General features: G+C 36.9%; 1 protein-coding gene across 4 annotated transcripts; it reads left to right on the plus strand.

Annotated features, from left to right (window-relative positions):
* The first annotated feature begins 756 nt into the window (after positions 1-756).
* Positions 757-27523, plus strand: MTIF2 (mitochondrial translational initiation factor 2). 4 transcript variants are annotated; one of them, XM_060026596.1, is made up of 14 exons: positions 757-829; positions 2935-3160; positions 3527-3638; positions 9388-9559; positions 10015-10175; positions 11074-11250; positions 13209-13348; positions 19321-19445; positions 20750-20954; positions 21315-21567; positions 22223-22363; positions 23984-24148; positions 25937-26077; positions 26653-27523. In XM_060026596.1, the coding sequence occupies exons 2-14, from the start codon at positions 2942-2944 to the stop codon at positions 26823-26825; spliced, it is 2184 nt and encodes a 727-aa protein (XP_059882579.1). In that variant the 5' UTR covers positions 757-829; positions 2935-2941; the 3' UTR covers positions 26826-27523. The 4 variants fall into 4 exon arrangements, with proteins under 4 accessions (XP_059882579.1, XP_059882576.1, XP_059882578.1 ...); XM_060026593.1 differs by lacking the exon at positions 757-829 and adding an exon at positions 856-1949; XM_060026595.1 differs by lacking the exon at positions 757-829 and adding an exon at positions 856-1397.
* The last annotated feature ends 442 nt before the right edge of the window (positions 27524-27965 follow it).

The raw sequence follows: 27965 nt of genomic DNA on the forward strand, positions 1-27965 counted from the left end.
CAACTACTTGGCAAGGCAGAGAGAGCAAAGAATACTTTCTTGCAGAAATAGGCATTTCAGTGAGTGTGAAAGGTAAGTAAAATGATAGCAATTGAAATGCACTTCAATAGTTTTCAAGGGTGTGAGTGTTTAGGTTCATTAAAAAGATTTTCAGGACAGAGGTTTCCATTTAGTCATTCAACAACACTGATTACACATCTTTGCGGTGGCACTGGGGAGACAAACATAAAAAAGGGGAGGGCCATGAGTTAGGCGGCCAGACTATGGGGGGCGGGGGGAGGCACAGAGAGTTTACATAACGTCCCCAAGTCTACACAAGTGGGGATGAGCTGGGATTGGAACCCACTCTAGCTTTATTACTTTAAATGCCACCCACACGAGGTGACTTTTGAAAAAGAAAGCGCTCCTCGCCCAGTACTAACTGGGTCTATCGCCACGTTCCCTTGCATTTTTCCCTTTTTGTTAGTATGTCTTTTAAGGACTTATAATTTCTCCCACATTTCCCCGTTTAACTTTCCCTTGAGTTGTACACATCGAAGCCGCTCACAACCCCAGAGTAGCAGTAATTTACTTCCTAGAAAGCGAAGGGTTTTGCAGAAACGCGCTGCTGACACGTCACCCGGGTACACCCCGCGACTGTACCAGCGGCAACAGGGCTGTTCCGAAATCGGACTTCTGAGTCCCGGGTAGAACCGCTTCCGGCGGCACCGGAAGCCCGCGGGGGACCATTTTTGAGACGGACTAGCCTACTGACAGTCCTCCCGGGTCCGGAAGGTGATCTTTGCCCTGCGTCAGAATTCCGGCGTCCTGGACCTTACGTAGGAGCTAAGTGAGTGGGGTCTCTTAGCCGTGTCGTTCCGGTTGGCGTGTATTGTTTGGCCTAAAGTGTTAGCGGCACAGATGACAAGCAATGCGCATTGCGCATTCGGGAGGCTTTCCATTGTGCACTTAATCCATACGTGATTGTTACTTTCGGCATAACGAAAGCGCTATCCAACCAGAAGCGGCCGGCTGCTTGCTCTCCCCGCGCGCCGCGGCAGGTGTCCTCCACACCCCGACCTCCCCTGTGCCCAAGGATTTTTGGGCTCGGGTTCCAGGCGAAGCCACCCTAGATCCGACATTCTACCGTGACTTCTTTTTACCTTTCAGATAACTCCCAAGGCTTCTAGCTGTTTCATTCAGACGTTTTCACCAGCGCAACTACATTATTTCCAACATCCTTTTTCAGGTTCCATGATAAGAATATACTAGCGGCGAAAGAACACCGAATTGGGAGTCAGAAAGCCTGGGTTCTAGTCCTGTCATTAACTAGCGGTATGACATTGGAGAAGGCTTTTTGACCTCTCTGGACTCCATTTTCCTTTTCTTTAAAATGAGGGGCTTGGAATAAGTAGCAAGTAAGGTTCCTTTTAGTTTTGGTATTTGGTTTATTGACCCCCAATGTGTTTTTCGAATCCCTGCGTCAGTGAAATAGTTGTGCTTTGGTTAATCTCCGTGTAGGACTTTTCCTCCCGTTGTATTAATCTGTGTCCTTGTTAAATCTGGTTTTAGAGTCATTAAAAAAATTTTTTTTTCCCTAAGGAATTCTGTGCTTCCTGAGCACCCTTTACTTCTGAGTTCAGGGAAATGTACCTAAATAAGATTCTTTAAATGTGCCATTCTTGAGGTGTTTAAGAATCATTATATTGGAACATTTTAAAGACAGTGGACCCCAAAGGAAGGGACTCTTGCTTATTAAACTTTGAATCAACAACCTCAGATGCAGTGCCTGGAAGATGGTGCTCATGAAATGTCTGCTGAGGAGAAAACTAGTACTTATGTTATTTTAGTTGCTCCTTCCCTTAAACACTGAAAAGCAAAGCTGTAGAAATGCAGTGTTGTGATCAGAAGAAATAGAAGACTCAAGGAGGAAAAGACTATACTACTGAGTTCTGAGCTACACTGTTGAGGTCTGTTGTGGTTTTCTCTCAGTAAACTCTTCTTTTGTCCCAAGAGTAATACTCAAAAGGCATTATTCAATAGGTATTTATTGGCATTATTCATTAGATATTTATTGGGTGCCTTCTTCCCACTCTAAAGCATCTTTTTTGGGGGGGTTAGGAAGAGGGGAAAATGTTAGGGTTGAAAGACAGTTCCAAGTAGAGGGAGCATATGCAAAGTTTCAAAGATTAGAAGACGTTGGAGATTACAGGTGAGACAGAATAACAAAAATTTGGGAGATAGGAGTGAGGGAACTATAAGAGCGTAAGAGATGGAGTGAGAGATTAACAGAAGGCAGATAATGAGTCCTTATATAGCATGTTGTTTTTTTTGTTTTTTTTGTTTTTTTTTACGGTACGCAGACCTCTCACTGCTGTGGCCTCTCCCGTTGCGGAGCACAGGCTCCGGACGCGCAGGCTCAGCGGCCATGGCTCACGGGCCCAGCCGCTCCGCGGCATGTGGGATCTTCCCGGACCAGGGCACGAACCCGTGTCCCCTGCATTGGCAGGCGGACTCTCAACCACTGCGCCACCAGGGAAGCCCTATAGCATGTTTTGAAGTTGTACATTAAACTAGGGATAATCTCCCCCCATCCTCCCAAAGAATGTTTGGCAAAGAGTTGATGAGTGCAAATTTGCATTTAAAAAAAAAATGACTGTAGTTGTGATTTGGTTAGTTGATGTTTCAGGAGTGAAAAAAGAACCCTTATAAGTTTGTTATTGTATTTCAGTGTTATTATGGTAGGAACATTAACAATAGTTCTAGTTAATATCTAGAGAGTACTTAGTACGGAATTCCATCTCTCTGGACTGTGAGCTCTTTCAGGGCAAGAACCCAGTTTTACTCATTGTTGTAACTCTAGCACAGTGTTTTGTGTGTAGTAGATATCCAATTAATATTTACTAACTTGATTTCAATATTAACCAAAATAGTATTTGAAAACTTTTTTCCTAGGAGAAACATGAACCAGAAGATACTTAAGTTGGAGAACTTGCTACGATTTCACACTATTTGTAGGCAGCTGCACAGCCTGTATCAAAGAAGAATGTTGGCACAGTGGAGGCACGTGTTTTCATCTGCTTACCTGGTGTGGACAGCTCAGCTGTACCCCCAGCCCTGGCAGACACATGCGCTCATCAGGACCGCTTTATCTCAACATAGGCTTCTGGTGACAAAGAAGGTAGTTCTAGATTTCTCTGAGTTTCTCTGTTATTTGATCTGAGATAAAAGTGCCTAGAGCCATGAGTAGAAATCCATTTTGAGTATTTTGTCATTTTTGAAATCTTTATGCCTTAATGCTACGTTCCAGGCAATAAATCTTTGTGAAGAAGGGAGGCTCTAGTTAGTTGTTTAGTAATGTTGATTAATTTGCTTATTTATATCAGTGTATAACAGTGAATTAAGGAATCAGGATTTTAAATTTTAGTCTAAGGTTTAACAATTTATGGGAGTGTTGGTAGAAATAGGAGCCCTGACTGTGGTAGATATTCCAGAATAAATCTCAAAGTTTTTTCTTCCTTCTTTATGTGTTCTGAATATTTAATAGGAAAAAAAATCGCAGAAATCTCAGCTATCTTCAACAAAATCTAAAAAGGAGGTGGAGGTATGGATTGGAATGACTGTTGAGGAGCTGGCCAGAGCAATGGAAAAAGACATAGGTGAGCCAGATAATTTTATAAGGAAAAATATGGAAACGTGGAATACCTGGTATTTTATTTGCAGTGAGATTAAGGCATTCAAGGATGAAAATTAGACTAGTGGTTTAAAAAGATGTTAAGTAATTCCAATATTTTTCACTTTAGATGACAAATCCTAATTAGTTTCTTGGCTCTTTACCAAATCTAGTTTTCTAAGATTTTGCTTTTAATAAAAGTGGAAAAGATTTTTTTAATTTGAACTAACCTTTCTTGCTCAGAAATCTCGTGGGCTATTAGAATAAGTCCAAAGAATGCTTTTGGACTGAGGGACCGTATTTATACTCATTTACTTTACTTTTGTTTCTCTATAATTCTCTAATTGCACTCATTTTGACAATTTCTGTAGTGTAGTGCCAGCAGAAAAATATTTGTAGTAATAACTACGACATTTTTTTTCCTTAATAAATTTATTTATTTATTTTTGGCTGAGTCGGGTGTTTGTTGCTGCTCGTGGGCTTTCTCTAGTTGCAGCGAGCGGGGGCTGCTCTTCGTTGCGGTGCGTGGGCTTCTCATTGCGGTGGCTTCTCTTGTTGCAGAGCACGGGTGCTAGGCACACGGGCTTCAGTAGTTGTGGCACGCGGGCTCAGAAGTTGTGGCTCGCGGGCTCTAGAGCACAGGCTCTGTAGTTGTGGCGCATGGGCTTAGTTGCTCTGTGGCATGTGGGATCTTCCCGGACCAGGGATCGAACCCGTGTCCCCTGCATCGGCAGGCGGATTCTTATCCACTGCACCACCAGGGAAGTCCATAACTACAACTTTTCATAATACCATTTTTATTAGAAATTCAATAAAAATTGTAATTGGCCCACTGTATCCAAGGGTTCTGCATCCGTGGATTCTACCAACCGTGAATCAGAAATATTAAAAAAAAGAAAAAAAATCCAGAAAGTTCCAGAAAGCAAAACTTGAATTTGTCATGCATCAGCAACTGTTTCTATAACATTACATTGTATTAGTTATTGTAAGTAGTCTAAAGATGATTTAAAAAATATGTGGGTGGATGTGTGTAGGTTATATGCAAATACTGTGCCATTTTATATAAGGGACTTATATATAAAGTCCATGTATTTTGGTATTCAGGGGATGTCCTGGAACCATGCCCCTGCAGATACTGAGGGACTACTGTATTTATTACCAATTTAGGATTGTTGGAACAAAATTTTCATTTCGTTTTCATTATAAACTGACATTAAAATTTAGTAAACAAGAAATGGCTTATATTATTATTATTATTTTTTTTTTGAAATGGCTTATTATTGTAACAAAATAAAGTAACAAGTGAAGCAGACTTGGCAAAAAATTACTACTAATAACATATTTATTGAGCTGTTACTATATACCAATACTTTATATGTATTAACTCATATAATTCTCACAATTCTCTAGAAGCAGGTATGATTATTATCCCCATTTATAGATTGAGAAACCAAGGCATAGAGAGGATAAATAATTGCCCAGGATTTCACAGCTACTATGTGGTGGAGCCAGGATTTTGAACCCAGGGAGTATGGCTCCAGAGCAGATGCTCTTATTCACAGACCAGATTTTCTCTCAGGAATTGTTATTTTGTAAATCACAGCAGAGCTAGAGTTTTAATGTGTATCCTGCCTGAAAGTGTTACCACTATTTGTGACAGTACATCCTCACAAAGAATAGAAAATTAGCACTCTATCTTGTGTTTTTTTTAAACTTTGCATTGGATTATGTAATCATTTTATAACTAGAAAACTTTAAGAGAACAAATGGACATGGCCATGTCATTCAGAATTTTTCCAAGGAAAACTGTATTGATATGATTTTATAAATGATATTGATAACAGACTTGATTTTTAGAACTTTTTATTATTGGCATTTTTCATATATATATGAAAGCAGAAAGAATGGAATGATAAGCATAATGTTTGCATGAGCCAGTGATAACAATTATTAATATATCATTTAATCCATGAGTACTTACATATTGCTAAATGATAATTCTCTTTTTTTAAACATTAACACACACACGCATAACCATAATTCCTTTGTATCACCAAATAAATAGAATAATTAAAATACAGGTTTAATCCTGTGGATCAGTGCTCTAAATCCAAAACTGATTTGCTATGATTTAAATAAAAGTTATCTATTTGAAACTTATTTAATATTATAATCATACCTCTTTTGAATTTAAGATAGTTTTCATATGGTGAATATTTTTAACTGCTATATTAGCAATGTACATACATCCTAACACCCCTGCCCCGGCTCAGTTAAAATAACTTGATGTGGGAATTCCCTGGCGGTCCAGTGGTCAGGACTCTGCGCTTTCACTGCCAGGGGTGTGGGTTCAATCCCTGGTGGGGGAACTAAGATCCTGCAAGCTGTGCAGTGCAGCCAAAAAAGAAAATTGATGTAATATTTCTGGTTAAAATGCTTTGGGTACTTTTCTACATGTAAATATTTAAGTCTTGGATAAAGATAAAATAATATGTTGATACTGTATGCATTTAATGTAGAGGGAAAAAGATTATCCCTATGTATAAGCTACCTCTCAAAAGTTTAGGATAACATATTGGAAAACTATAGTTACTGGATTATTAAGGATTTTTAGCGTTATTAGAAACAGAATTGTACTCATAATTTTTACGTTTAGAGTTTTATTGTTTTCTGAGAGCATATCCATATAGGAAATTTATGTTGTAGCATTCTTTTTAATTTAATTTTTATTTTATATTAGAGTATAATTGATCTACAATGCTGTGTTAGTTTCAGATGTACAGCATAGTGATTCAGTTATACATATACATATATCCATTCTTTTCCACATTCTTTTCTCATATAGGTTATTACAGAATATTGAGTAGTTTCCTGTGCTATACATTAGGTCCTTGTTGATTATCTATTTTATATATAGTAGTGTGTATATGTTAATCCCATACTCCTAATTTATTTATGTTTTATTTTTTTTATTTTTTTAAGTTAATTTTTATTGAAGCATAGTTGCTTTATAATGCTGTGTTAGTTTCTACTGTACAGCAAAATGAATCAGCTATACATATAGATTTATCCCCTCTTATTTGGATTTCCTTCCCATTTAGGGCACCACAGTGCCTTAAGTAGATTTCCCTGTGCTAAAGAGTATGTTCTCATTAGTTGTCTATTTTATACATAGTATCAATAGTGCCATACTCCTAATTTAAAATGTGTTTTCTTGGGGAAAAATGTGGTAGGGAAATACACAAGAAAGCATTTCTTGGCATTATTATGGAGTAGGATCAGTGAGGTGCTGAGGCTGGCTTGTACCAGTTTGTGAGCCTATTGCTAAATTATAAGGAATTATGTGAGCTGGTGTAAACACAACCATTTAAAAAATTAAGTCATAAATGGAGGTAAATAAATACTCATTAATATTTTCACTTCTTAATTATTTTACTACATTTTACTATTAATCTATGATCTTGAGGTTATTTACGTTTATTGTACCTATATGGTGGAAATACTATTTAATAGTGTGCTGCTTCACATCTCTTTTCATCTCTGTGTTCAGTGACTTCATATTGGTGGCTTGAAGTCAGACGTGGTGGGGGACAGCAGCCCCCAACCTTTTTGGCACCAGGGACTGGTTTTGTGGAAGACAATTTTTCCACTGACGGGGGGTGAGGTTGGGGGGATGATGGTTTCAGGATGATTCAAGCGCATTTATTGTGTACTTTGTTTCTATTATTATTACACTGTAATATATAATGAAATAATTATACAGCTCACCATAATGCAGAATCAGTGGGAGTCCTGAGCTTGTTTTCACTTGCCACTCACTGATAGGGTTTTGAATTGAGTCTGCAAGCAGTTGGTTTATTATGGTCTCTGTGTAGTCAAACCTCTCTCTGATAATCTGTATTTGCAGCCGCTCCCCAGCGCTAGCATCACTACCTCATCTCCACCTCAGACCATCAGGAATCAAATTCTCATAAGGAGCCTGCAGCCTAGATCCCTTGCATGTGCAGTGTACAATAGGGTTCGTGCTCCTATGAGAATCTAATGCCACCGCTCGTCTGACAGAAGGCGCAGCTCAGGTGGTAATGCAAGCATGGGGAGCGGCTGTAAATATAAATGAAGCTTTGCTCACTCCCCAGCCGCTCACTTCCTGTTGTGCGTCCTGGTTCCTAACGGGGTTGGGCACCCCTGGTGGCGGGTATTTGTACCATGGAAATTGGGAAGTGCTATAAATCAGGACCTTTTTTTAGGAGCCTCAGAGTAAACATTTACCAGCACACTACTGAATAGGAAGTTCTTTTAGTGTAATATTCTGCGTGTTTGAAGATGCCTTTCTTTTATATCTGTCTCTCAAAATATATATTTATAGGGTGACTGAAAGTCTGGAAGCATAAAACTAGTTATTTCATTATCACCACTGATACTTTATTTATTACCCACAGGAAAATATGACTGGAATTAAAGCACATTAAGTAAAATGAAAACAAGTAATTATTTTTCCTATGTTTTGCTACTTTTTGGACATCCTAAATAGATACATAAATAGTGTGTACATGTATTCTGTGATACTGTATGTGTGTGTGTGCATATATTTATGTATATACATATGTGAATATAGTCAATCCTTATTATTTGGGGATTCTGAATTGGCGAATTCCCTAAAATGTATTTGTAGCCCCAAAATTGACACTTGAAATGCTTTTGTAGTCATTCCTGGACATGCACAGAGCGGTGAAAAATTTGAGTTGCCTGACCTGATCACGCATTACTAGCTGAGGTTCAAACAAGGCAACACTCTGCCTTCTCTCCTCTCATACTGTAAACAAGTGTCATTTTTGTGGTTTATTTAGTGCCACGTTTTTCTCATTTTTGTGCTTTTTTTTTGGTGATTTCGCTGTTTAAAATGGCCCCACAGCATGGTGCTGAAGTGCTGTTTAGTGTTACTAACTACAAGAAGGCTGTAATGTGCCTTACAGAGAAAATACATGTGTTAGATAAGCTTTATTGAGGCATTAGTTATAGTATAGTGCTGTTGACTGTGAGTATAACGTTAATGAATCAACAACATATATTGAATAAGGTGTCTTTAAACAAAAACACATAAAACAAGATATAGCTGATGAAAATGTTGTGACCAGAGGCTGAAGGAACGTAACCCTGTATTTCCCTTCAGAGCAATGATTCAGTATTTGCTAATTCACTGTTCCCAGTGAGTTTATAGAACATAATTACCTTGAATAATGAGAATCGACATGCAATTTAATGTTTTATTAATTGCTCAGGTAGTTCATAAGGTACATGGTAAATATTCAAATATTTATGAATATGCAGAAATATCAATTAATATAAATGTATCATATTTTTTTTCCTTTTTTTTTGATGTGGACCATTTTTAAAGTCTTTATTGGATTTGTTACAATATTGCTTCTGTTTTATGTTTTGGTTTTTTGGCCTCGAGGCATGTGGGATTTTAACTCCCCGACCAGGAATCGAACCCGCACTCCCTGCATTGGTAGGCAAAGTATTAACCACTGGGCCGCCAGGGAACTCCGTGTATCATATTTTAAAGATTATTTTCTTTTCAACTTTTTTGTGATTCGTTAACATTAGAGAAACGGATAGCTTATATAGTTATTCCTCTCATTGAGTGTATTGTTTATATAGATGTTTATCAATAGAGGTCACTTTCTGGAACATTTAATTCGTGATCCTAAAAGGTTTTATTTTGTTTCACCCAGATTGTGTATATGAATCTTTATTGAACACTGCTGTTGACATAGATTCACTAGAAGCACACTCACATTTAGATGAAGTCTGGATCAAAGAAGTGATAAAGAAGTCAGGGATGAAGTTAAAATGGAGCAAATTAAAACAGGACAAAGTCAGAGAAAATAAAGATGCTGTAAAAAGGTAAAACTTAACTGTATAAATTGGGGGAAGGAGACCACATTGTTTTATTCACACTTTTTAATGGAAACATTTGCCTTAAAATTCCTTTTGCAATTAAAATGATGTGTGAGTATAGGTTAAACTTTTCTTCAAAGTGCTTAAAGTATCAAAAAGTATATTATAAAACTCTAAGAGTTATTTTTCTTAGTTTGCTGAGTGTATATATTGATCCTGAATTTTAAAATTTTTTTCAGTTTTGCTCACTGTTATGAAGATACCTACAGTAGGTGGGCAGTCATTATTATTTTATCATAAGTCATTGTATGTATAGAAGAGGAAAATAGTTATGTCTAATCAAAGCTAAATGTTGGGTTTTATTGTTAATGGTAGTTCACAGAGATAACTGCAGATCAGTTCACTGGCTATAAAGTGTTTCTGATATTTAAGAAATGAAACTCCTTTGCTGTTAATTGTAGGCCCCAGGCAGATCCAGCTTTATTAATACCAAGGTCCCCAGTTGTTACTATAATGGGCCATGTTGATCATGGAAAAACGACGTTACTTGACAAACTGCGAAAAACTCAAGTGGCAGCAATGGAAGCTGGAGGCATCACTCAGCACATTGGTGCCTTTCTTGGTATGAACACAGATCACCTTACAATGTGCTTGGGAACCCCACATATTATTTTCTTAAAATAGTGTCACCGTATGAAATATATGAATTTAAAGTAAAAGAAAGCCTAAAGCCATTGGTTTGATGAAATGTAGAGCTGGTGGTTAATAAAGGTTATTTTGTACAGTGTATAAGAAGAAAGTTATACCTCTTGTATTCTAGCTCATTCTTAGTTTGGTTTAATGAGCCTAAGACTCTTCAGTGCTAGGTTGTCATAATGTTACCACTCATAATTGAGTAACAGCTGTCATTTGCTGAACGCCTAGCATGTGCCCAGCACTGTTCTGAGCACTTATATGCTTTATCTTTTTTTATCTTCGCAACATCATGAGGTAGGTATTAGTATTCCTACGTGCATATAAGGAGGCTGAGGCTTGTTTAGGTTGAGTTACTTGCTCAAAGTACACAGCTAGTAAAGTGGCAAAGCCAGCATTCAAACCCAAGGCTGTTGAACTCAAATCCTGAGCTTCTAACTGTGTACTAAATTGCCTCTGTTGCTCAAGACAGTTGTGCAGCTGGTGTTTGCTAATGCAGGAGTGGCTGCCTAGACAACTATCAGTCTGGTTTTTTCTCCAGAATATATTCCAGTTGGTGCATGTATGAAAATAGTTATATTCTAGAAATAGGTTGAGTTTCAGTTTGAAATTATTACATGAAAAGAAAACCCTAAAGGTCTCACTGGTATGTTATCACTCTTCATTGTGGAGTGATGATCCAAATGCATTGTTCTGATTAAGATTAATGGAAAGAATAAAATTATTTTGAAGAATTATTGATTGTGTTGATAAGGTCATGTATATTCCTTTGTATTAAGGAAGTATATATTTGAGTGCTTAGAGTTCTTGGATTTCTGTTTCCACAGTTTCTCTGCCTTCTGGGGAAAAGATAACCTTTCTTGATACTCCAGGACATGCTGCTTTCTCAGCAATGAGAGCCAGAGGTGCTCAGGTCACTGACATTATCATATTGGTTGTAGCTGCAGATGATGGAGTGATGAAACAAACTGTAGAATCCATTCAGCATGCCAAAGATGCTCAAGGTACTGTGTGGCTGACTTACATGTATCAGGAAGGAAGTTGCTTTCTTTTTTTTAAAGGATCTACTACAAAGTCACTGTTTTTACATGTCGCTCATTTAATCTTCCTGGCAATCCCAGAATTATTATACCTGTTCTACAGGTAAGGTGCAAAGAAAGTTGAATTGTTTTCCCAAAGACATTAACTACTAAGAAGAGTATAGCAGGATTCAACTTGGGACTTGTGACCACAAGTATATTCCTTCCTCTACTGTTTACTTACTTGGCATGGTGTGACAATTTAACAGTCTCAAATGACTTTTTAAAAAACGTTTTAACGTTTAACAGCTATAAAAGTAAGCCTAGAATAATGAACCCCTATGTACCCATCACCTCAATTCATTAGGAGTTACAAAGTGGTGATATTCTAATTGTTATTCCTTATTCATTTATTATCTGGAATTCTTCTCTAAAAGAGACTTTTCCCTCATCTGCTTTAAATAAGTTCCTATTTGGTCAAAGGTATAAAATCGAAACTTTTGGAAAATACTTGGCTATATTCTCCCTTATTTCTCCATTTAAAAATTGTAATAATAGGGAATTCCCTGGCAGTCCAGTGGTTAGGACTGCACACTTTTACTGCCGAGGGCATGAGTTCAATCCCTGGTTGGGGAACTAAGATCTTGCAAGCCACGTGGCGTGGCCAAGAAAAAAAAAATTGTAATAATAAACCCCACACACATACTTTGTACATTCATTCTTATTGTGATATGACCCTACACCCACTGAGAAAATACTGTTGTCTTGAGAAAATGTACCTGAAGGAATGCATCATATTCCCCTAGGTTTGTTGGCAAGAAAAAAAAGAAAGGGTTGACAATCATTGATCTAGTCCAGTGTTTTTTTCATCTCACAACATGAAAACTAAGACCCAGAGGGTGGCAGGAACTTCCCCAGTTACAGTTAATTTGCACATGCCTGCATTTGGAATCCGGTCTTGTAGCTTGTGTTCCTCTCTTTATTTTTTAATTCCTCAAAACTACCTTTGTGGAATGGGCTATGTTCTTAATGATCCTAGGGAATATAATAAAAATAAGAATGGTAAATCTGTCAGGGACCCTGTAACAAAGCAGTTGGTTGAGATATGATGAATTCCTTACATCATGCTTTCTGTACCTGTTCTCTTGGTGCCTGTTAAGTTCTAGCTGATCGATATAGAATGTACTTTTTCATAATAATAGGCTGTGGATTGCATAGCTCTTTCGTGTCTATTTTCAATTTCTGTTCCTTTGATACCTGAGAAAATTGCAGAGTTGGTGAAACTCAATCAGAGAATTATCTCCTAGAATTTTGTGTGAGTTCTCTAATGAAAGGGTATGTTTAGTAATGACAAGTAGATTATAAGATTATTTGGTTCATTCATTAAGTAAACATTTATTGAGAATCTACTTTGTGTCAGTCACTCAGCTAAGTGTGTATGAAGAAAGAGTTGCTGTAAATCCTAAAAGAAAGTTTACAATAATGGTACTTAGTTTCACCCCAGGGTGAGATGTTGGGTTTTAACAGGGAACTCCTGGAAAGAAGAGGCAAATGATGTAGTGGTATTAGAATTAGAATCTTCTCTTGATTTTTTTTTTTCTGGAGATTATCTCTAGTGTAGTTGCTGATCTTGCTTTCAGATTTAAGGATAGTCCTTTCTCTACGCTAAGTACTGTTGTGTGTTTTGTTTTTGTTTTTTAATAATCATAATTGCGTATTCTTAATACAGAATCTTATAATTGCAGTTTTGACATCTCTCATCTGGAATCCTTCATGTGTATAAAGCAGAGTAGGTGGGTGTAAAGTGGGTCTTTTTAGATCTTTTGTTAGATAAATACATCCGCTGGGTCAAGAGAAAGCCAGAAAACATTGGCATCTTTCATTGTGAATACCTGGAATTGAAGTGTCATCATTTGCACTCTTCTTAACTCTGTCTCTTTCAGTTCCTATTGTCCTTGCCATAAACAAATGTGACAAAGCTGAGGCTGATCCTGAGAAAGTGAAAAAAGAACTGCTAGCTTATGATGTGGTATGTGAGGATTATGGAGGCGACGTTCAAGCAGTGCATGTTTCTGCACTCACGGTAAGTGCGGCACCTCAGAGACAGTGTGTTCAGATGGGAGTGCTACACATCATGCACATAGTGCCTTATACCTCGAGAACATTCTGACATCCATAATTTCTGCTGTTGTTTAAAAATTCTCTGAGAACTAGGCGAAGCTGGTGTCATTATCCTAGTTTGGCAGATTAGAAATTAGGCTCAGAAAGATTAGTCATCAATCCAGAGGGGTCAGGTTTACCTATTCTTTTCTTACTACGAGGTACTTAGAATGAGGAGAATAAGTGGTGAATGATGTGGGGATAGGATAATAGTAGGATAAAGACTTTTAAGCAGAAACGAAATTCAGATGGTAATAAAAAGTGCTTGTTTTTAAAGTGAAAAACTATAGAATAGGTCTTAGGGCATTTAAGATAAATTTAAACAAAACTTTTTACTAATACAGTGTTGAAATATTTGGGTTCAGTTTGTTATTGATTGACTCAGTGTTTCTGTGAACTAAATTGCTGTAAGTTTTATAATGTTATTTATGATGAATTCCATTTTCTTTTAAATTACCAATTATTCTCTTCTGGATAAAATACACCAAGGAAGCTCAGTACCTGCTTTGTGATAGCATTTTCCAATTCTCTTGTCCTGTACAGGTTGCTGCTAAGTAAAAATTTCCTTTTTTGTCCATTCTTACCATATTCCATGGTTTACTCGTAATATGGACTTTTTTTCTTCTGATCATTAGATGAAGAAATTGTACTTTATTTGGCCACCTTCCTCCAATTAAGTCTCATTTTATCTTTACTTTTCCTAAATTTGTTACCTCCAAGATGATTAGAAGTTATGCCTCTGTTAATAGTAAAATTATGCCTCTTTTTCTCTGAAACTCATAAAATGCCACCTTACTTGTCTTCTTTCTACTATACCTTGATTGTTACTACGATGTGAAAACCAGATGGCAAGATTAGAACATTTGAAGACATGACCACCTTTTCTGCCCAGATATTAGATGAGTAGATAGATAGATGTAAAGCTGCTTAGGCAAATTTGGAGGCATGGCAAAGATGAATCCTGGGAATGGAGGTAAGAGAGTGGCAGGGAAGTAAGATGAGGCCTTCTTTTCTGATGAAGAATAGAGGACTCTTCATGCAAAGAAACAACCCCAGCTCTGCTTTTCAGAGCAGCATTTTGTAAATTGGAATAAATACTAGGAATAAGTAGATGGGTACGAAAAGTGTTTAGTTAGTTTTGTTACAGTTGTTTCTGTTGCTTTATATTGTAACAGTTGTGAGCAAGCTCTTAGCTGACATGGAGAATGGAAAAATCCCTTGTCTATCAGTTCCAGTTCCATCACCCGTTAATCAGCTGCATGATCTTGGAGACTTAGAAAGCATAGTAGACATAGATCATTAAAGGTGAAAGAATCATCTAATCTAGCTCCTTCATTTTACAGTTGAGGAAAGGTGATCCAGGAGGTGAACTGATTTTCCAAGGTTGTACAGCTGGGTAGTTGCAGAGTATAGGTTATAGTTTGGGTCTAGTCAGTGCTTTTTCTCCTTATTTATTTAATAAGAGTAAGTAGTGTTTGATTTACTTATTTTACAGGATTCTTGAGTGGATCAGATGAGATCAGTGAAAGCTTGTTCAATTGGATAGAACTTCAATTGTAACGTAGCACTGTAAAGAAAGTGAGAGGAAGAAAACACAATTGTAGAGACAGATGGAGGACAGAGGGTGAAAGAAGCATGTGTTTATAAAAGGGTATTAACACGGCTTCCCTGGTGGCACAGTGGTTGAGAGTCCGCCTGCCGATGCAGGGGACGCGGGTTCGTGCCCCGGTCCGGGAAGATCCCACATGCCGCGGAGCGGCTAGGCCCGTGAGCCATGGCCACTGGGCCTGCACGTACTCCGCAACGGAAGAGGCCGCAACAGTGAGAGGCCCGTGTACCACAAAAAAAAAGGGTATTAACAAACTCTAGTAGATATTCTTAAAAATATATATATATATAGATAGATAGATAGATGGATAATATATATATATAATATCTATCTATATATGTATAGCCACTGTTCGTTGCAAGATCAGTCCCTGGGTCGGATTTTCTTGCTTATCTCTTCTTCCCTCCCTCCCTTCCTCCCTCCCTTCCTTCTTTCCTTCTGTCAAATAGGGTAATTCATGTTTTGGGTTTTTTTTAAACATCTTTATTAGAGTATAATTGCTTTACAGTGGTGTGTTAGTTTCTGCTTTATAACAAGTGAATCAGCTATACATATATCCCCATATCTCCTCCCTCTTGCATCTCCCTCCCACCCTCCCTATCCCACCCCTCTAGGTGGTCACAAAGCACTGAGCTGAACTCCCTGTACTATGCGGCAGCTTCCCACTAGCTATCAGTTTTACATTTGGTAGTGTATATAAGTCCATGCCACTCTTACTTTGTCCCAGCTTACCCTTCCCCCTCCCCGTATCCTCAAGTCCGTTCTCTACGTCTGCATCTTTATTCCTGTCCTGCCCCTAGGTTCTTCATAACCATTTTTTCTTTCTTTTTTTAGATTCCATATATATGTGTTAGCATACGGTATTTGTTTTTCTCTTTCTGACTTACTTCACTCTGTATGACAGACTCTAGGTCCATCCATCTCACTACAAATAACTCAGTTTCGTTTCTTTTTATGGCTGAGTAATATTCCATTGTGTAACTGTGCCACATCTTCTTCATCTGTTCATCTGTCTGTGGACACTTAGGTTGCTTCCATGTCCTGGCTATTGTAAATACAGCTGCAGTGAACATTGTGGGACATGACTCTTTGAACAATGGTTTTCTCAGGATATATGCCCAGTAGTGGGATTGCTGGGTCATATGGTAGTTCTACATTTAGTTTTTTAAGGAACTTCCATATTGTTCTCCATAGTGGCTGTATCAATTTACATTCCCACCAACAGTGCAAGAGGGTTCCCTTTTCTCCACACCCTCTCCAGCATTTATTCTTGTACATTTTTTGATGATGGCCATTCTGACCAGTGTGAGGTGATACCTCATTGTAGTTTTGACTTGTGTTTCTCTAATGATTAATGATGTTGAGCATTCTTTCATGTGTTTGTTGGCAATATGTATATCTTCTTGGAGAAATGTCTATTTAGGTCTTCTGCCCATTTTTGGATTGAGTTGTTTATTTGATACTGAGCTGCATGAACTGCTTGTAAATTTTGGTGATTAATCCTTTGTCAGTTGCTTCATTTGCAAATATTTTCTCCCATTCTGAGGGTTGTCTTTTCATCTTGTTTATGGTTTCCTTAGCTGTGCAAAAGCTTTTAAGTTTCATTAGGTCCCATTTGTTTATTTTTGTTTTTATTTCCATTTCTCTAGGAGGTGAATCAAAAAGGATCTTGCTGTGATTTATGTCATAGAGTGTTATGCCTATGTTTTCCTCTAAGAGTTGTATAGTGTCTGGCATTACATTTAGGTCTTTAATCCATTTAGAGTTTACTTTTGTGTATGGTGTTAGGGAGTGTTCTAATTTCATTCTTTTACATGTAGCTGTCCAGTTTTCCCAGTACTACTTATTGAAGAGGCTGTCTTTTCTCCATTGTATATTCTTGCCTCCTTTATCAAAGATAAGGTGACCATTTGTGCGTGGGTTTATCTCTGGGCTTTCTATCCTGTTCCATTGATCGGTATTTATGTTTTTGTGCCAATGCCATACTGTCTTGATTACTGTAGCTTTGTAGTATAGTCTGAAGTCTGGGAGCCTGATACCTCCAGCTCCATTTTTCTTTCTCAAGATTGCTTTGGCTATTCGGGGTCTTTTGTGTTTCCATACAAATTGTGAAATTTTTTGTTCTAGTTCTATGAAAAATGCCATTGGTAGTTTGATAGGGATTGCATTGAATCTGTAGATTGCTTTGGGTAGTATAGTCATTTTCACAATGTTGATTCTTCCAATCCAAGAACATGGTATATCTCTCCATCTGTTTGTATCATCTTTAATTTCTTTCATCAGTGTCTTATAGTTTTCTGCATACAGGTTTTTTATCTCCTTAAGTAGGCTTATTCCTAGCTATTTTATTCTTTTTGTTTCAGTGGTAAATGGTAGTGTTTCCTTAATTTTTCTTTCAGATTTTTCATCATTAGTGTATAGGAACTCAAGAATTTTCTGTGCATTAATTTTGTATCCTGCTACTTTACCAAATTCATTGATTAGCTCTAGTAGTTTTCTGGTAGCATCTTTAGGATTCTCTATGTATAGTATCATGTCATCTGCAAACAGTGACAGCTTTACTTCTTCTTTTCCGATTTGGATTTCTTTTATTTCTTTTTCTTCTCCGATTGCTGTGACTAAAACTTCCAAAACTATGTTGAATAATGGCAGTGAGACTGGGCAGCCTTGTCTTGTTCCTGATCTTAGTGGAAATGCTTTCAGTTTTTTACCATTGAGAAAGGTGTTGGCTGTGGGTTTGTCACATATGACCTTTATTATGTTGAGGTAAGTTCCCTTTATGCCTACCCTCTGGGAGGTTTTTATCATAAATGGGTGTTGAATTTTGTCAAAAGCTTTGTCTGCATCTATTGAGTTGATCTTATGGTTTTTCTTCTTCAGTTTGTTAATATGGTGTATCACATTGATTGATTTGCGTATATTGAAGAATCCTTGCATTCCTGGGATAAACCCCACTTGATCATGGTGTATGATCCTTTTAATGTGCTGTTGGATTCTTTTTGCTAGTATTTTGTTGAGGATTTTTGCATCTATGTTCATCAGTGATATTGGCCTGTAGTTTTCTTTCTTTGTAACATCTTTGTCTGGTTTTGGTATCAGGGTGATGGTGGCCTCGTAGAATGATTTTGGGAGTGTTCCTCCCTCTGCTATATTTTGGAAGAGTTTGAGAAGGATAGGAGTTAGTTCATCTCTAAATGTTTGATAGAATTTGCCTGTGAAGCCATATGATCCTGAGCTTTTGTTTCTTGGAAGATTTTTAATCACAGTCTCAATTTCAGTGCTTTTGATTGGTCCGTTTATATTTTCTATTTCTTCCTGGTTCAGTCTTGGAAAGTTGCGCATTTCTAAGAATTTGTCCATTTCTTCCAGGTTGTCCACTTTATTGGCATATAGTTGCTTATAGTAATCTCTCATGATCCTTTGTATTTCTGCAGTGTTAGTTCTTACTTCTGCTTTTTCATTTCTAATTCTATTGATTTGAGTCTTTTTTTTTTTTTTGGTGGTACACGGGCCTCTCACTCTTGTGGCCTCTCCCGTTGTGGAGCACAGGCTCCAGACGCGCAGCTCAGCGGCCATGGCTCACAGGCCCAGCTGCTCCATGGCATGTGGGATCTTAGCGGACTGGTGCACGAACCCGTTGTCCCCTGCATCAGCAGGCGGACTCTCAACCACTGCGCCACCAGGGAAGCCCTCTCCCTTTTTTTCTTGATGAGTCTGGCTAATGGTTTATCAATTTTGTTTATCTTCTCAAAAAACCAGCTTTTAGTTTTATTGATCTCTGCTATTTTTTCCTTCATTTCATTTTCATTTATTTCTGATCTTTATGGTTTCTTTCCTTCTGCTAACTTTGGGGTTTTTTAGTTCTTCTTTCTCTAGTTGCTTTAGGTGTAAGGTTAGGTTGTTTATTTGAGATGTTTCTTGTGTCTTGAGGTAAGATTGTATTGCTATAAACTTCCCTCTTAGAACTGCTTTGCTGCATCCCATAGGTTTTGGTTTGTCGTGTTTTCATTGTCATTTGTTTCTAGGTATTTTTTTATTTCCTCTTTGATTTCTTCAGTGATCTCTTGGTTATTAAGTAGTGTATTGTTTAGCCTCCATGTGTCTGTATGTTTTACAGATTTTTTTCCTGTAATTGATACCTAGTCTCGTAGTATTGTGTAATTCATGTTTTTAATGCTTAAAGAGAAAAGTGTAACTGTCGAGAATTATTTGGCTTTCTGATCCTGGTATTTACATTTACAGATATTATTTGTTAATGCATATTAACAGGTTTTTTGTTATTAAAGGGCGATAACATGATGGCTTTGGCAGAGGCAACAATTGCTCTTGCAGAAATGTTAGAATTGAAAGCAGACCCTACTGGTCCAGTTGAAGGAACAGTAATAGAATCTTTCACAGACAAAGGAAGAGGGTACGTCTGTTAAAATGGTTGCTTTCTAATAATTTTATTTTATTGTTTTTGTGACTTGATTATATAACAGTATCTTATGTTTATTGCACATTATTGTTAGTCCCTGAACAATATTTTCAAAGCATTTGTTTTAAAAAATATGGATTTCCCTGGCAGTCCAGTGGTTAAGACTCCACGCTTCCACTGCAGGGGGCACGGGTTCGACGCCTGGTTGGGGAAGTTCTGCATGCCGCTGCGGTGCAGCCAAAAATATATATATATATTTTTTAAATAAAAATAAGAAGTATTTTATTGCACTGGCACACAGAACACAAACATGCAGTTATCAGTAGATCTTAGCAAATATGTGTATACATTTAGTAGTCATATTTAGGTGACTTAGTAGTTCAATTTGCTTGGTATCTTTTTTTCTCCCCACTGTCTTAACTGAATTGCTAAAGCCTTATAGACTAACATAACTTGGAATAAAATGGCAATTGTTGCATTTTAGGGTTTCTAAATTCTTTATGTTCTTACCCATTAATATATAGTAAGATTGTTGGAACAGTGTTCTCTTCTTTAATTTCCCTCCCTATTAGCAAAAGAGGTCTTTTCACTGCTTAACAAATTATAGAAAGGAGATTAGGATTCTGTCAGAACACTTAGCTGTCTGCACCCTTCACTACCATAACCTTACAAGAAATGTTTTTTGTTTTCTTTTTTTTTAATTGTAAAAATTGCATAATATTAAATTTACCATCTTAACCATTTTGAAACGTACAGTTTAGTAGTATTAAGTATATTCATATTGTTGTGCAACAGATCTCTAGAACTTTTTCATCTTGCAAAACAAACTCTGTACCCATGAAGCACTAATTTCCCCGCCCTCCTCCACCCAGCCTTTGGCAGCTATCTTTCAGTAGTTGTTTCCATGATTTTGGCTACTTTAGATACTTCATATGAGTGGAATCATGTAATATTGTCCTTTTTGACTGGCTTATTTCATTTAGCATATGTTCGTCCAGGAGGTTCATGCGTATTCTAGCATGTGACAGGATTTTCTTTTTTTAAGGTTTTACAATATTCCATTATACATATATACTGCATGTTCTTTATCCATTCTTCCATTGATGGACATTTAGCTTGTAATTTTGAAGAAATGTCTTTATAGTATGAAAAACTGTTTGAGAAGTTGAGAAGTGGTGGAATTAACCCTGTGTGTTCAAATTATATATTTTTTAATCTCATAAAGATATCTTTACTGAGAAAGTGCCATTACATCATGATTATGGCATTAAGAGTATATACTTTTATTTTCATATTAGTCCTGTTACTACAGCTATAATTCAAAGAGGAACTTTGAGAAAAGGCTCCATTCTGGTTGCTGGAAAGAGTTGGGCAAAAGTACGCTTAATGTTTGATGAAAATGACAAAGTAATCAATGAGGCCTGTCCCAGCATGCCAGTGGGAATTATAGGCTGGAGAGACTTCCCTTCTGCAGGAGATGAAATTCTTGAAGTAGAATCTGAGGTATATCAAGCTTAATTCCTCTACAGTAGATATGATATAATGATTTAAAATATCAATCTATAATGTTATACCAAATAAGTAATAAATAATTCAGTACTATAACGGGCTGTGAGGGGGGGGCTAGTGATGTCATTTTAGAGTTTGGCTGTAAAATTTGGCTTTTAAAATTTGAGATAAGATTTTTAAATAATTTCAAATTTACACAAAGCCTCCATATAAAAGTTTTGTAAGTTTCTTAAAACTTTAAAATTAGTGGTTTCATATATGAGCTAGGCTAATTTCATAGTGGAGGAAAAAACCAGCAGTTACTGGTTTCTATTTAGTTAAATAATTCCCTTTTTTTTTTTTTCCCCTATAAAGCCAAGGGCACGTGAAGTTGTTCACTGGAGGAAGTATGAGCAAGAACAGGAGAAAAATAAAGAGGATCTGGAATTAATAGAAGAAAAACGAAAGGAACACCAAGAAGCACATCGGAAAGCCCGCGAGAAGTATGGCACTTTGCACTGGAAGGCGAGGTCATTTATAAAGTACAAAATAAAAAAACAGCAGCAACCCTTAAAGCCAAAAGAAAAAGCAGGAGGAGATTCAAATGTACTTCCTATAATTATTAAAGGTGACTTTTAAAAGATTTTACTTTACATCTCATTTTAGGAATATATGTATTTCGTCATTCTCACAATTAATTTGGGCCATTAAATTTAAGCCAAAATGATTTCAGTATTTTGGGGGGGAATTTTAAAAAATTGAGATATACTTGACATGTAACATTATATTAGTTTCATAATGATTCAGTATTTGCATATATGGTGAAATGATCACCATAATAAGTCTAGTTAACATCTGTCACCATCCTTAGTTATAAAGTTTTTTTTTCTTGTGATGAGCACTTTTAATATCTACTCTCTTAGCAACTTTCAAATATGCAGTGCAGTGTTATTAACTATAGTCACCGTGCTGCATATTATATTCCCATGACATATTTACTTTATAACTGGAAGTTTGTACCTTTTGACCCTCTTCACCCTTTTTGCCCACCCCCTCACTGGGGGAGATTTCCTTAGTAAACATTTATCTAGTGGATTTTGTTGTAAATGTACATTTGGTTCTTTATACTTTATTCAGTTAAGTAGATATTTATAATGCTAAAGAAAAGTGGATTTTGTGGTAAATGCTATTCCTATTATTCCTTTAAATAGATTATTGTCATTTTTGTGTCTGTTAATTTCTAACTGCTATCACCAATAATTTTAAACTTTTGCTGCATTTAGGTGATGTTGACGGTTCCGTAGAGGCCATTTTGAACATTATGGATACCTATGATGCTTCACATGAGTGTGAACTAGAGTTAGTACATTCTGGTGTGGGTGATATTAGTGAAAATGATGTTAACCTTGCTGAAACATTTCATGGTGAGGATTCCATTTCCTGTTTGTTTAACTGTGTTCCCTAGAGCATACTCTGAACCATTTGCTTCTGTCTTTTCTTGCTGGGCTAGTCACACCTGACATTTTACCCCCATCGGTATCCCCCTTCCTGTTGCAGTTCAGTCTCAGCTAGTGATTGAGGGCAAATGGGATGTGCAGTATTGCAGCCACAGCTCCACTGTGGCTGTCATTGTTGTACTGAAACTTTGGGGAACTATTTCAAGCCCCAGTAGTATTTCTTGAATGTACCATTACTGCCTCCTCACCACTTCCAGGTTCCCCCCCAACCCAGGCTTGGTTCTCTCTCTCTCTTTCATTTAGACTTTTTGAATGCTCTTTAATCTGCAATCAGCCTACTCAGTACTTTCCTTCATCTTTTACTTTTGGTTGCCTATTTTTGTTTACTTATAATTTTACAAATTATATTTTTCTTAAATCAAAAGCTCTTTTTAGCTTTATATGCCTTGAAGACAAGGGGACTGTTTGTGAGTCAAACTTACGATACACGGAAAGGGGACTCATGACTGCATGACTGTCGCTTTAACTAGGTTTAACATTTAGGCAAAGCACCAGTGTTATTGAGTGATTAATGAATCATTTAGGAAGGGGGTACTTCATGACCTAACTTGATTAGAATTAGATGTTACCTCTACTACTGAAAAGATGTTTTCAATAATGTTGGTTATTTCAAAGTATTTTATGGGCACTGACTTTTCTATTAATGCAGATAGTATGATGCATTGAATGATTTCTTAATGATAATAAGACTTTCAAGGTGGTTCTGTTTTTCTCCTGATTAAGCCATTTGCATAAATTTTTTTTCACACCCCCAAGGTATTTGCAGTTAAATACATTATTTGTTCTTTGGTAAAATGGTCAGCTCCATGGAACTTCTTTCATTTCTTAAACAACTCTTGAACTTTACCAATTAAGTAACTACAGTTGACACTTGAACAACACGGGTTTGAACTGCGGGTCCACTTATACGTGGATTTTTTCAATAGTAAATATTACAGTGTACTACAAGATCCAAGGTTGGTTAACTCCTCGGATGTGGAGGAACCGCATTTATATGGAGGGCCAACCATAAATTATGCTCGGATTTTCAACTACACGGAGGATTGGTGCCCCTAACACCTGTGTTGCTCAAGGGTCATCTGTATTTTTTGAATATCTTTTGGCCAGCTGAATATCTAAGAGCAAACAACAAAAGTTGTAGACTATAAGATTATAATTAATAACAGAATTGTTATTAAAATAATGTAGTATTTCAGTTCTAATCATTTTTTTATTTCTCTGGTATGAAAGCTTCGTTTAGCATATTGCCTTGCACATAATGGTCATTTAAAATAATGTTCCTTAAATGATTGGATTTAAAAATCATAAAGAAATCTTCCTTGTTTAATAAGCCACAATAGAATTTATAAAATCCTTTCATTAATTTAAAAAATTAACTAGTTTTCATGAGAAAAAAAATATAGAATTTACCTCTCCTACTCACTTTTAATTTACATAGAAGCAAAAAATTTAGATTTGAGTTTTTGCTTGGAAGACAAACTGTTTAATGCAATATTTGTGCTACTTTATTGTATTTATGCTTTCCAGGTGTTATATATGGCTTCAATGTGAATGCAGGCAATGTTATCCAGCAGTCGGCTGCAAAAAAAGGAGTAAAAATTAAACTTCACAAAATCATTTACCGTCTTATTGAAGATTTGCAGGAGGAACTGAGCAGTAGATTGCCCTGCATTGTGGAAGAGCACACAATAGGTGAGTGTTCACTGAATGTTTAAACATTCGTATCTAACCTGCTGTAAATAACACTTGAAAGCAAAGTTTAAGGGAAATGTATTTTGCTGTTTAAATATGTTCACTGTTCCAACACATATCCTGTGTTCTAGAAAAAAATGACTACTATAGATAAAGGTTCAGTGTAACTTCGTATGAATTATAAACACCTGCCCTCTGCAAGGTGTTGTGCTTTTGGCTGTGAGGATACAAAGGCAAATAAGGCAGTAAGAACTTGCCCTCTAGTTAGACATAAACCACTAATTGTAATACAGAGTAGACTGGGATGGGAGGCATAAACATTATTAACAGTGTTGTGGAAGGAGCCATTGATTTTGTCCAGCAGCTGGCAAAGAAATCCACCATGAGAAGAAAATTTACATTTAAATATTAAACATTTAAAAATATTTTTTTCTAACATATCCCTTGGCCAGTTTAACGGCTAAATTTATTTCAGATGGACTGAATCAGTTTATCTCTTCTCTTTCCTCCCCACATCCGGATATTTTTGGTTAACTTTTAATTTTGATGATAGTTTTATATTTCCAGAAAAACTACTGGAGAAGTATAAGCAACTCCCTCCCACTTCACCAGTTGTTTACATTTTGCCCCATTTGTTTTAGTCCTCCCCCTTCAAACACACACACACACACACACACACACACATTTTTTTTCTGGGCCATCTGATAGTAAATTTGAGATATTGTGTTCATTTGCCCGTAAATATTTGCATTTCCTAAACACAAGGATGTTCTCGTATAAAACTGCAGAACAAGTATCAAACTCAGGAAATTGAACATTAATACTCTTATCTAAGTCAACAAGTATCAAACTCAGGAAATTGAACGTTAATACTCTAAGTCACAGTCCATGTTCCAATTTTGTTCATTGTCCCTATATAATGTACTTTATAAATATATATTTTTCCCTCAGTCCAGGATCACAGATTAGGTTCTTCAGTCTTTTGACCGTGACATTTTTGACGTGTATATAGGCCAGTGATTTTGTTGAATGTACTTTAATTTGGATTTGTCTGTTTCCTCATGATGAGACTCAGTATTTGCATTTTTGGTCCACAGTACAGATTTATTTTAGGCTTTTCTGACCTACTTAACATGATCACACAGAGATTTGTATGTTCTTGTGCTAAGAGCAATTTGGAAAACTGAGTCATATGAGGGTTTCCAGGAGTAAGTGAGAGCACCAAATAACACTAATTCTAGAAACTGGTACATTATAGTGTGTGGTTCCGTGTCATTATTGGAATTTGTTTTAAATTTCAGTCAGTAAAAAAAAATTAAGCTGACTCACAGAATTAGTACTCTTAAGTGTATATAAATTACCCATGGTGAGATTAAAAATAAATCAGGCAACAAGGGATGGTCCATTCAAGAAAATATATTGAGGGACAACTGAAAATCAGGTTTTCATGGAGCAGACAGGAATTATACTAATCTTATCAACTGATAGCATCTTCTATTGCATTTTATTCATCCAAAAAAGTGAACATTTCATTTATTTTTCATTCTTTTGGTAAGCACATGTAGTTTTGTTGATTTTCTTTTCCAAGAATACCCAAGGATTTTCATGTTTTTATTTCTAATATTGGCCAGGAAAGTAAAGTTGGTTGAGTTAGAGAAAATTAGGACTTTCTTGCACGAGTTTGTAATTTTTCTCACACCTTTAACTGTTACTCTGCCGAATGTCAGATATTATGTATTTCTCAGAATTTTTGTTTTCTGTATACTTAATGTTCTCTTCTTCCTAAAGGTGAGGCTTCTATACTAGCTACCTTCTCTATAACAGAAGGGAAGAAAAAAGTTCCTGTGGCCGGCTGCAGAGTCCAAAAGGGACAGTTAGAAAAACAAAAAAAATTTAAATTAATACGTAATGGACATGTTATTTGGAAGGGTAAGCAACATAAAACTCTTTCTATAATATCATATCCAGTCACCAAAACCTGATGATCCTGGGTAACTGAAATCTTTCACTCCCATAATCCTAGTTCAGGCCACTTCTTGCTAACTCATATCTGGCCTCCAGTCCTAATGACTCTCCCAGGATTGTTAGTCCCCAAATCTTTCTAAGGTTCTAAAAATTGGCCCCAAACTACCTTTCCAGCCATGTCTCTCCTACACTTGGATCCACATCATTATATTTTCATCCTTTCTTAACAAGCTTGTGCCTGCCTCGTCTTCATCCTGGTGTAACTCATTCTTCAAGTCCTGAGTATAACCCCCATCCCCTGTAAAGTGTTAACCTTTGAAAAGGGAGACAGTACTTTTCGCTACAAATCACATCTTGTTTATAGCAAACTTCATTTTTCTTTGGTTTCCCTGGTATTTTGTCCATCTTTTAACATGACAGGACTGTAAAATCTGTGAGAATTTCAGTGTAATTTTTTCCTTTTAACACCAGACTACAACTGCACTTGTTGGGTACTTATTTGAGTTATATGAACCATAAGTTTTTTTCTCTTTTTTAAGGCTCATTAATCTCACTGAAACACCATAAAGATGATATTTCAGTCATCAAAACTGGAATGGATTGTGGTCTTAGTTTGGATGAAGAAAAGATAGAATTTAAAGTGGGAGATGATATTGTCTGTTATGAAGAAAAGGAAGTTCTAGCCAAGACTTCTTGGGATCCAGGATTTTAAAATTGTATTAAAAATGTAAATAATTAAATGTTTTGCTTTATTACAGAGCAAATAGTTCCGTCTTACTAAAGGTAATAATTCATCACTCACTACTGGTCAGAAAGTTCTGCCGAGCATTAACAGGTGTTAACTGTCAAAATGCTACAGAATTAGGAAACCTTATTTAAGGACGCGTCCAACTAGAAATCCTGGAGTAGGGAAAGAATATGGCTAAAGGGAATTGTTAATTATTGGTGTATCAGTGAATCTAATAATCAGTTTAATAAACTTCAAGTGCTTACTTTAGTTCATTGATATCAAGAAGTAAGCCTCCCTGAACTCCGCTCCATAGATAAAATATGGTACCAGTCAAATACTGTGAAACGATTATTTTTCAGTGTCAGCAGTACCAATGAGCAAACCTCAGAACTTAAAATTCCAAAGAGGAGTTCACACTCAACATTAAAGGACTTTGGGTGATTTTTTTTTTAAACAGATCTTTATTGTTGTATAATTGCTTCACAGTACTGTTAGCTTCTGTTGTAAAACAAAGTGAATCAGCCATATGCAGATGAATTTTTTAACTGGCAACTTGCGAGCTCTGCCGCCTTTAAACTTCCTTTGTAGGAAACAAGTGTCAATACATTGTAGCTTCTTTTTAGGCAAGGTTATAATACCAATTCACACAAACCAATGTTTCTCAATCTGGGGGTGGCGGAGGTTCCTCCCCACCCCTAGGGGTCATTTGGCAATGTCTGGATACTTTTGGTTGTGGGGAGGGGTAGTGTGCTACTGGCAGCAAGTGGGTACAGACCAGGGATACTGTTCATCACCCTGTGATATACAGCAAAGTCCCTACAACCAAAAATTATCAGTCAAAAATGTCAGTACTGGGGGCTTCCCTGGTGGTGCAGTGGTTGAGAGTCCACCTGCCAATGCAGGGGACACTGGTTTGTGCCCCGGTCCGGGAAGATCCCACAAGCTGCGGAGCAGGTGGGCCCATGAGCCATGGCCGCTGAGCCTGCGCGTCCGGAGCCTGTACTCCGCAACGGGAGAGGCCACAACAGTGAGAGGCCCGCGTACAGCAAAAAAAAAAAAAAAAAGTCAGTACTGCTGAGGTACAAAGAAACTGACCTGTATCTAGACAGCTGGTATCAAATA

Source organism: Delphinus delphis, chromosome 12 (assembly GCF_949987515.2).
Source record: "Delphinus delphis chromosome 12, mDelDel1.2, whole genome shotgun sequence".
In the NCBI taxonomy this organism is placed as follows: Eukaryota; Metazoa; Chordata; class Mammalia; order Artiodactyla; family Delphinidae; genus Delphinus; species Delphinus delphis.

Coding starts and splice junctions, on each gene's coding strand:
- MTIF2 (XM_060026596.1), top strand. CDS start 2,942: ATGAACCAGAAGATACTTAAGTTGGAGAACTTGCTACGATTTCACACT. Junction 21,568..22,222: donor ACTTCCTATAATTATTAAAG/GTGACTTTTAAA, acceptor TGCTGCATTTAG/GTGATGTTGACGGTTCCGTA. Junction 24,149..25,936: donor TGTGGAAGAGCACACAATAG/GTGAGTGTTCAC, acceptor TTCTTCCTAAAG/GTGAGGCTTCTATACTAGCT.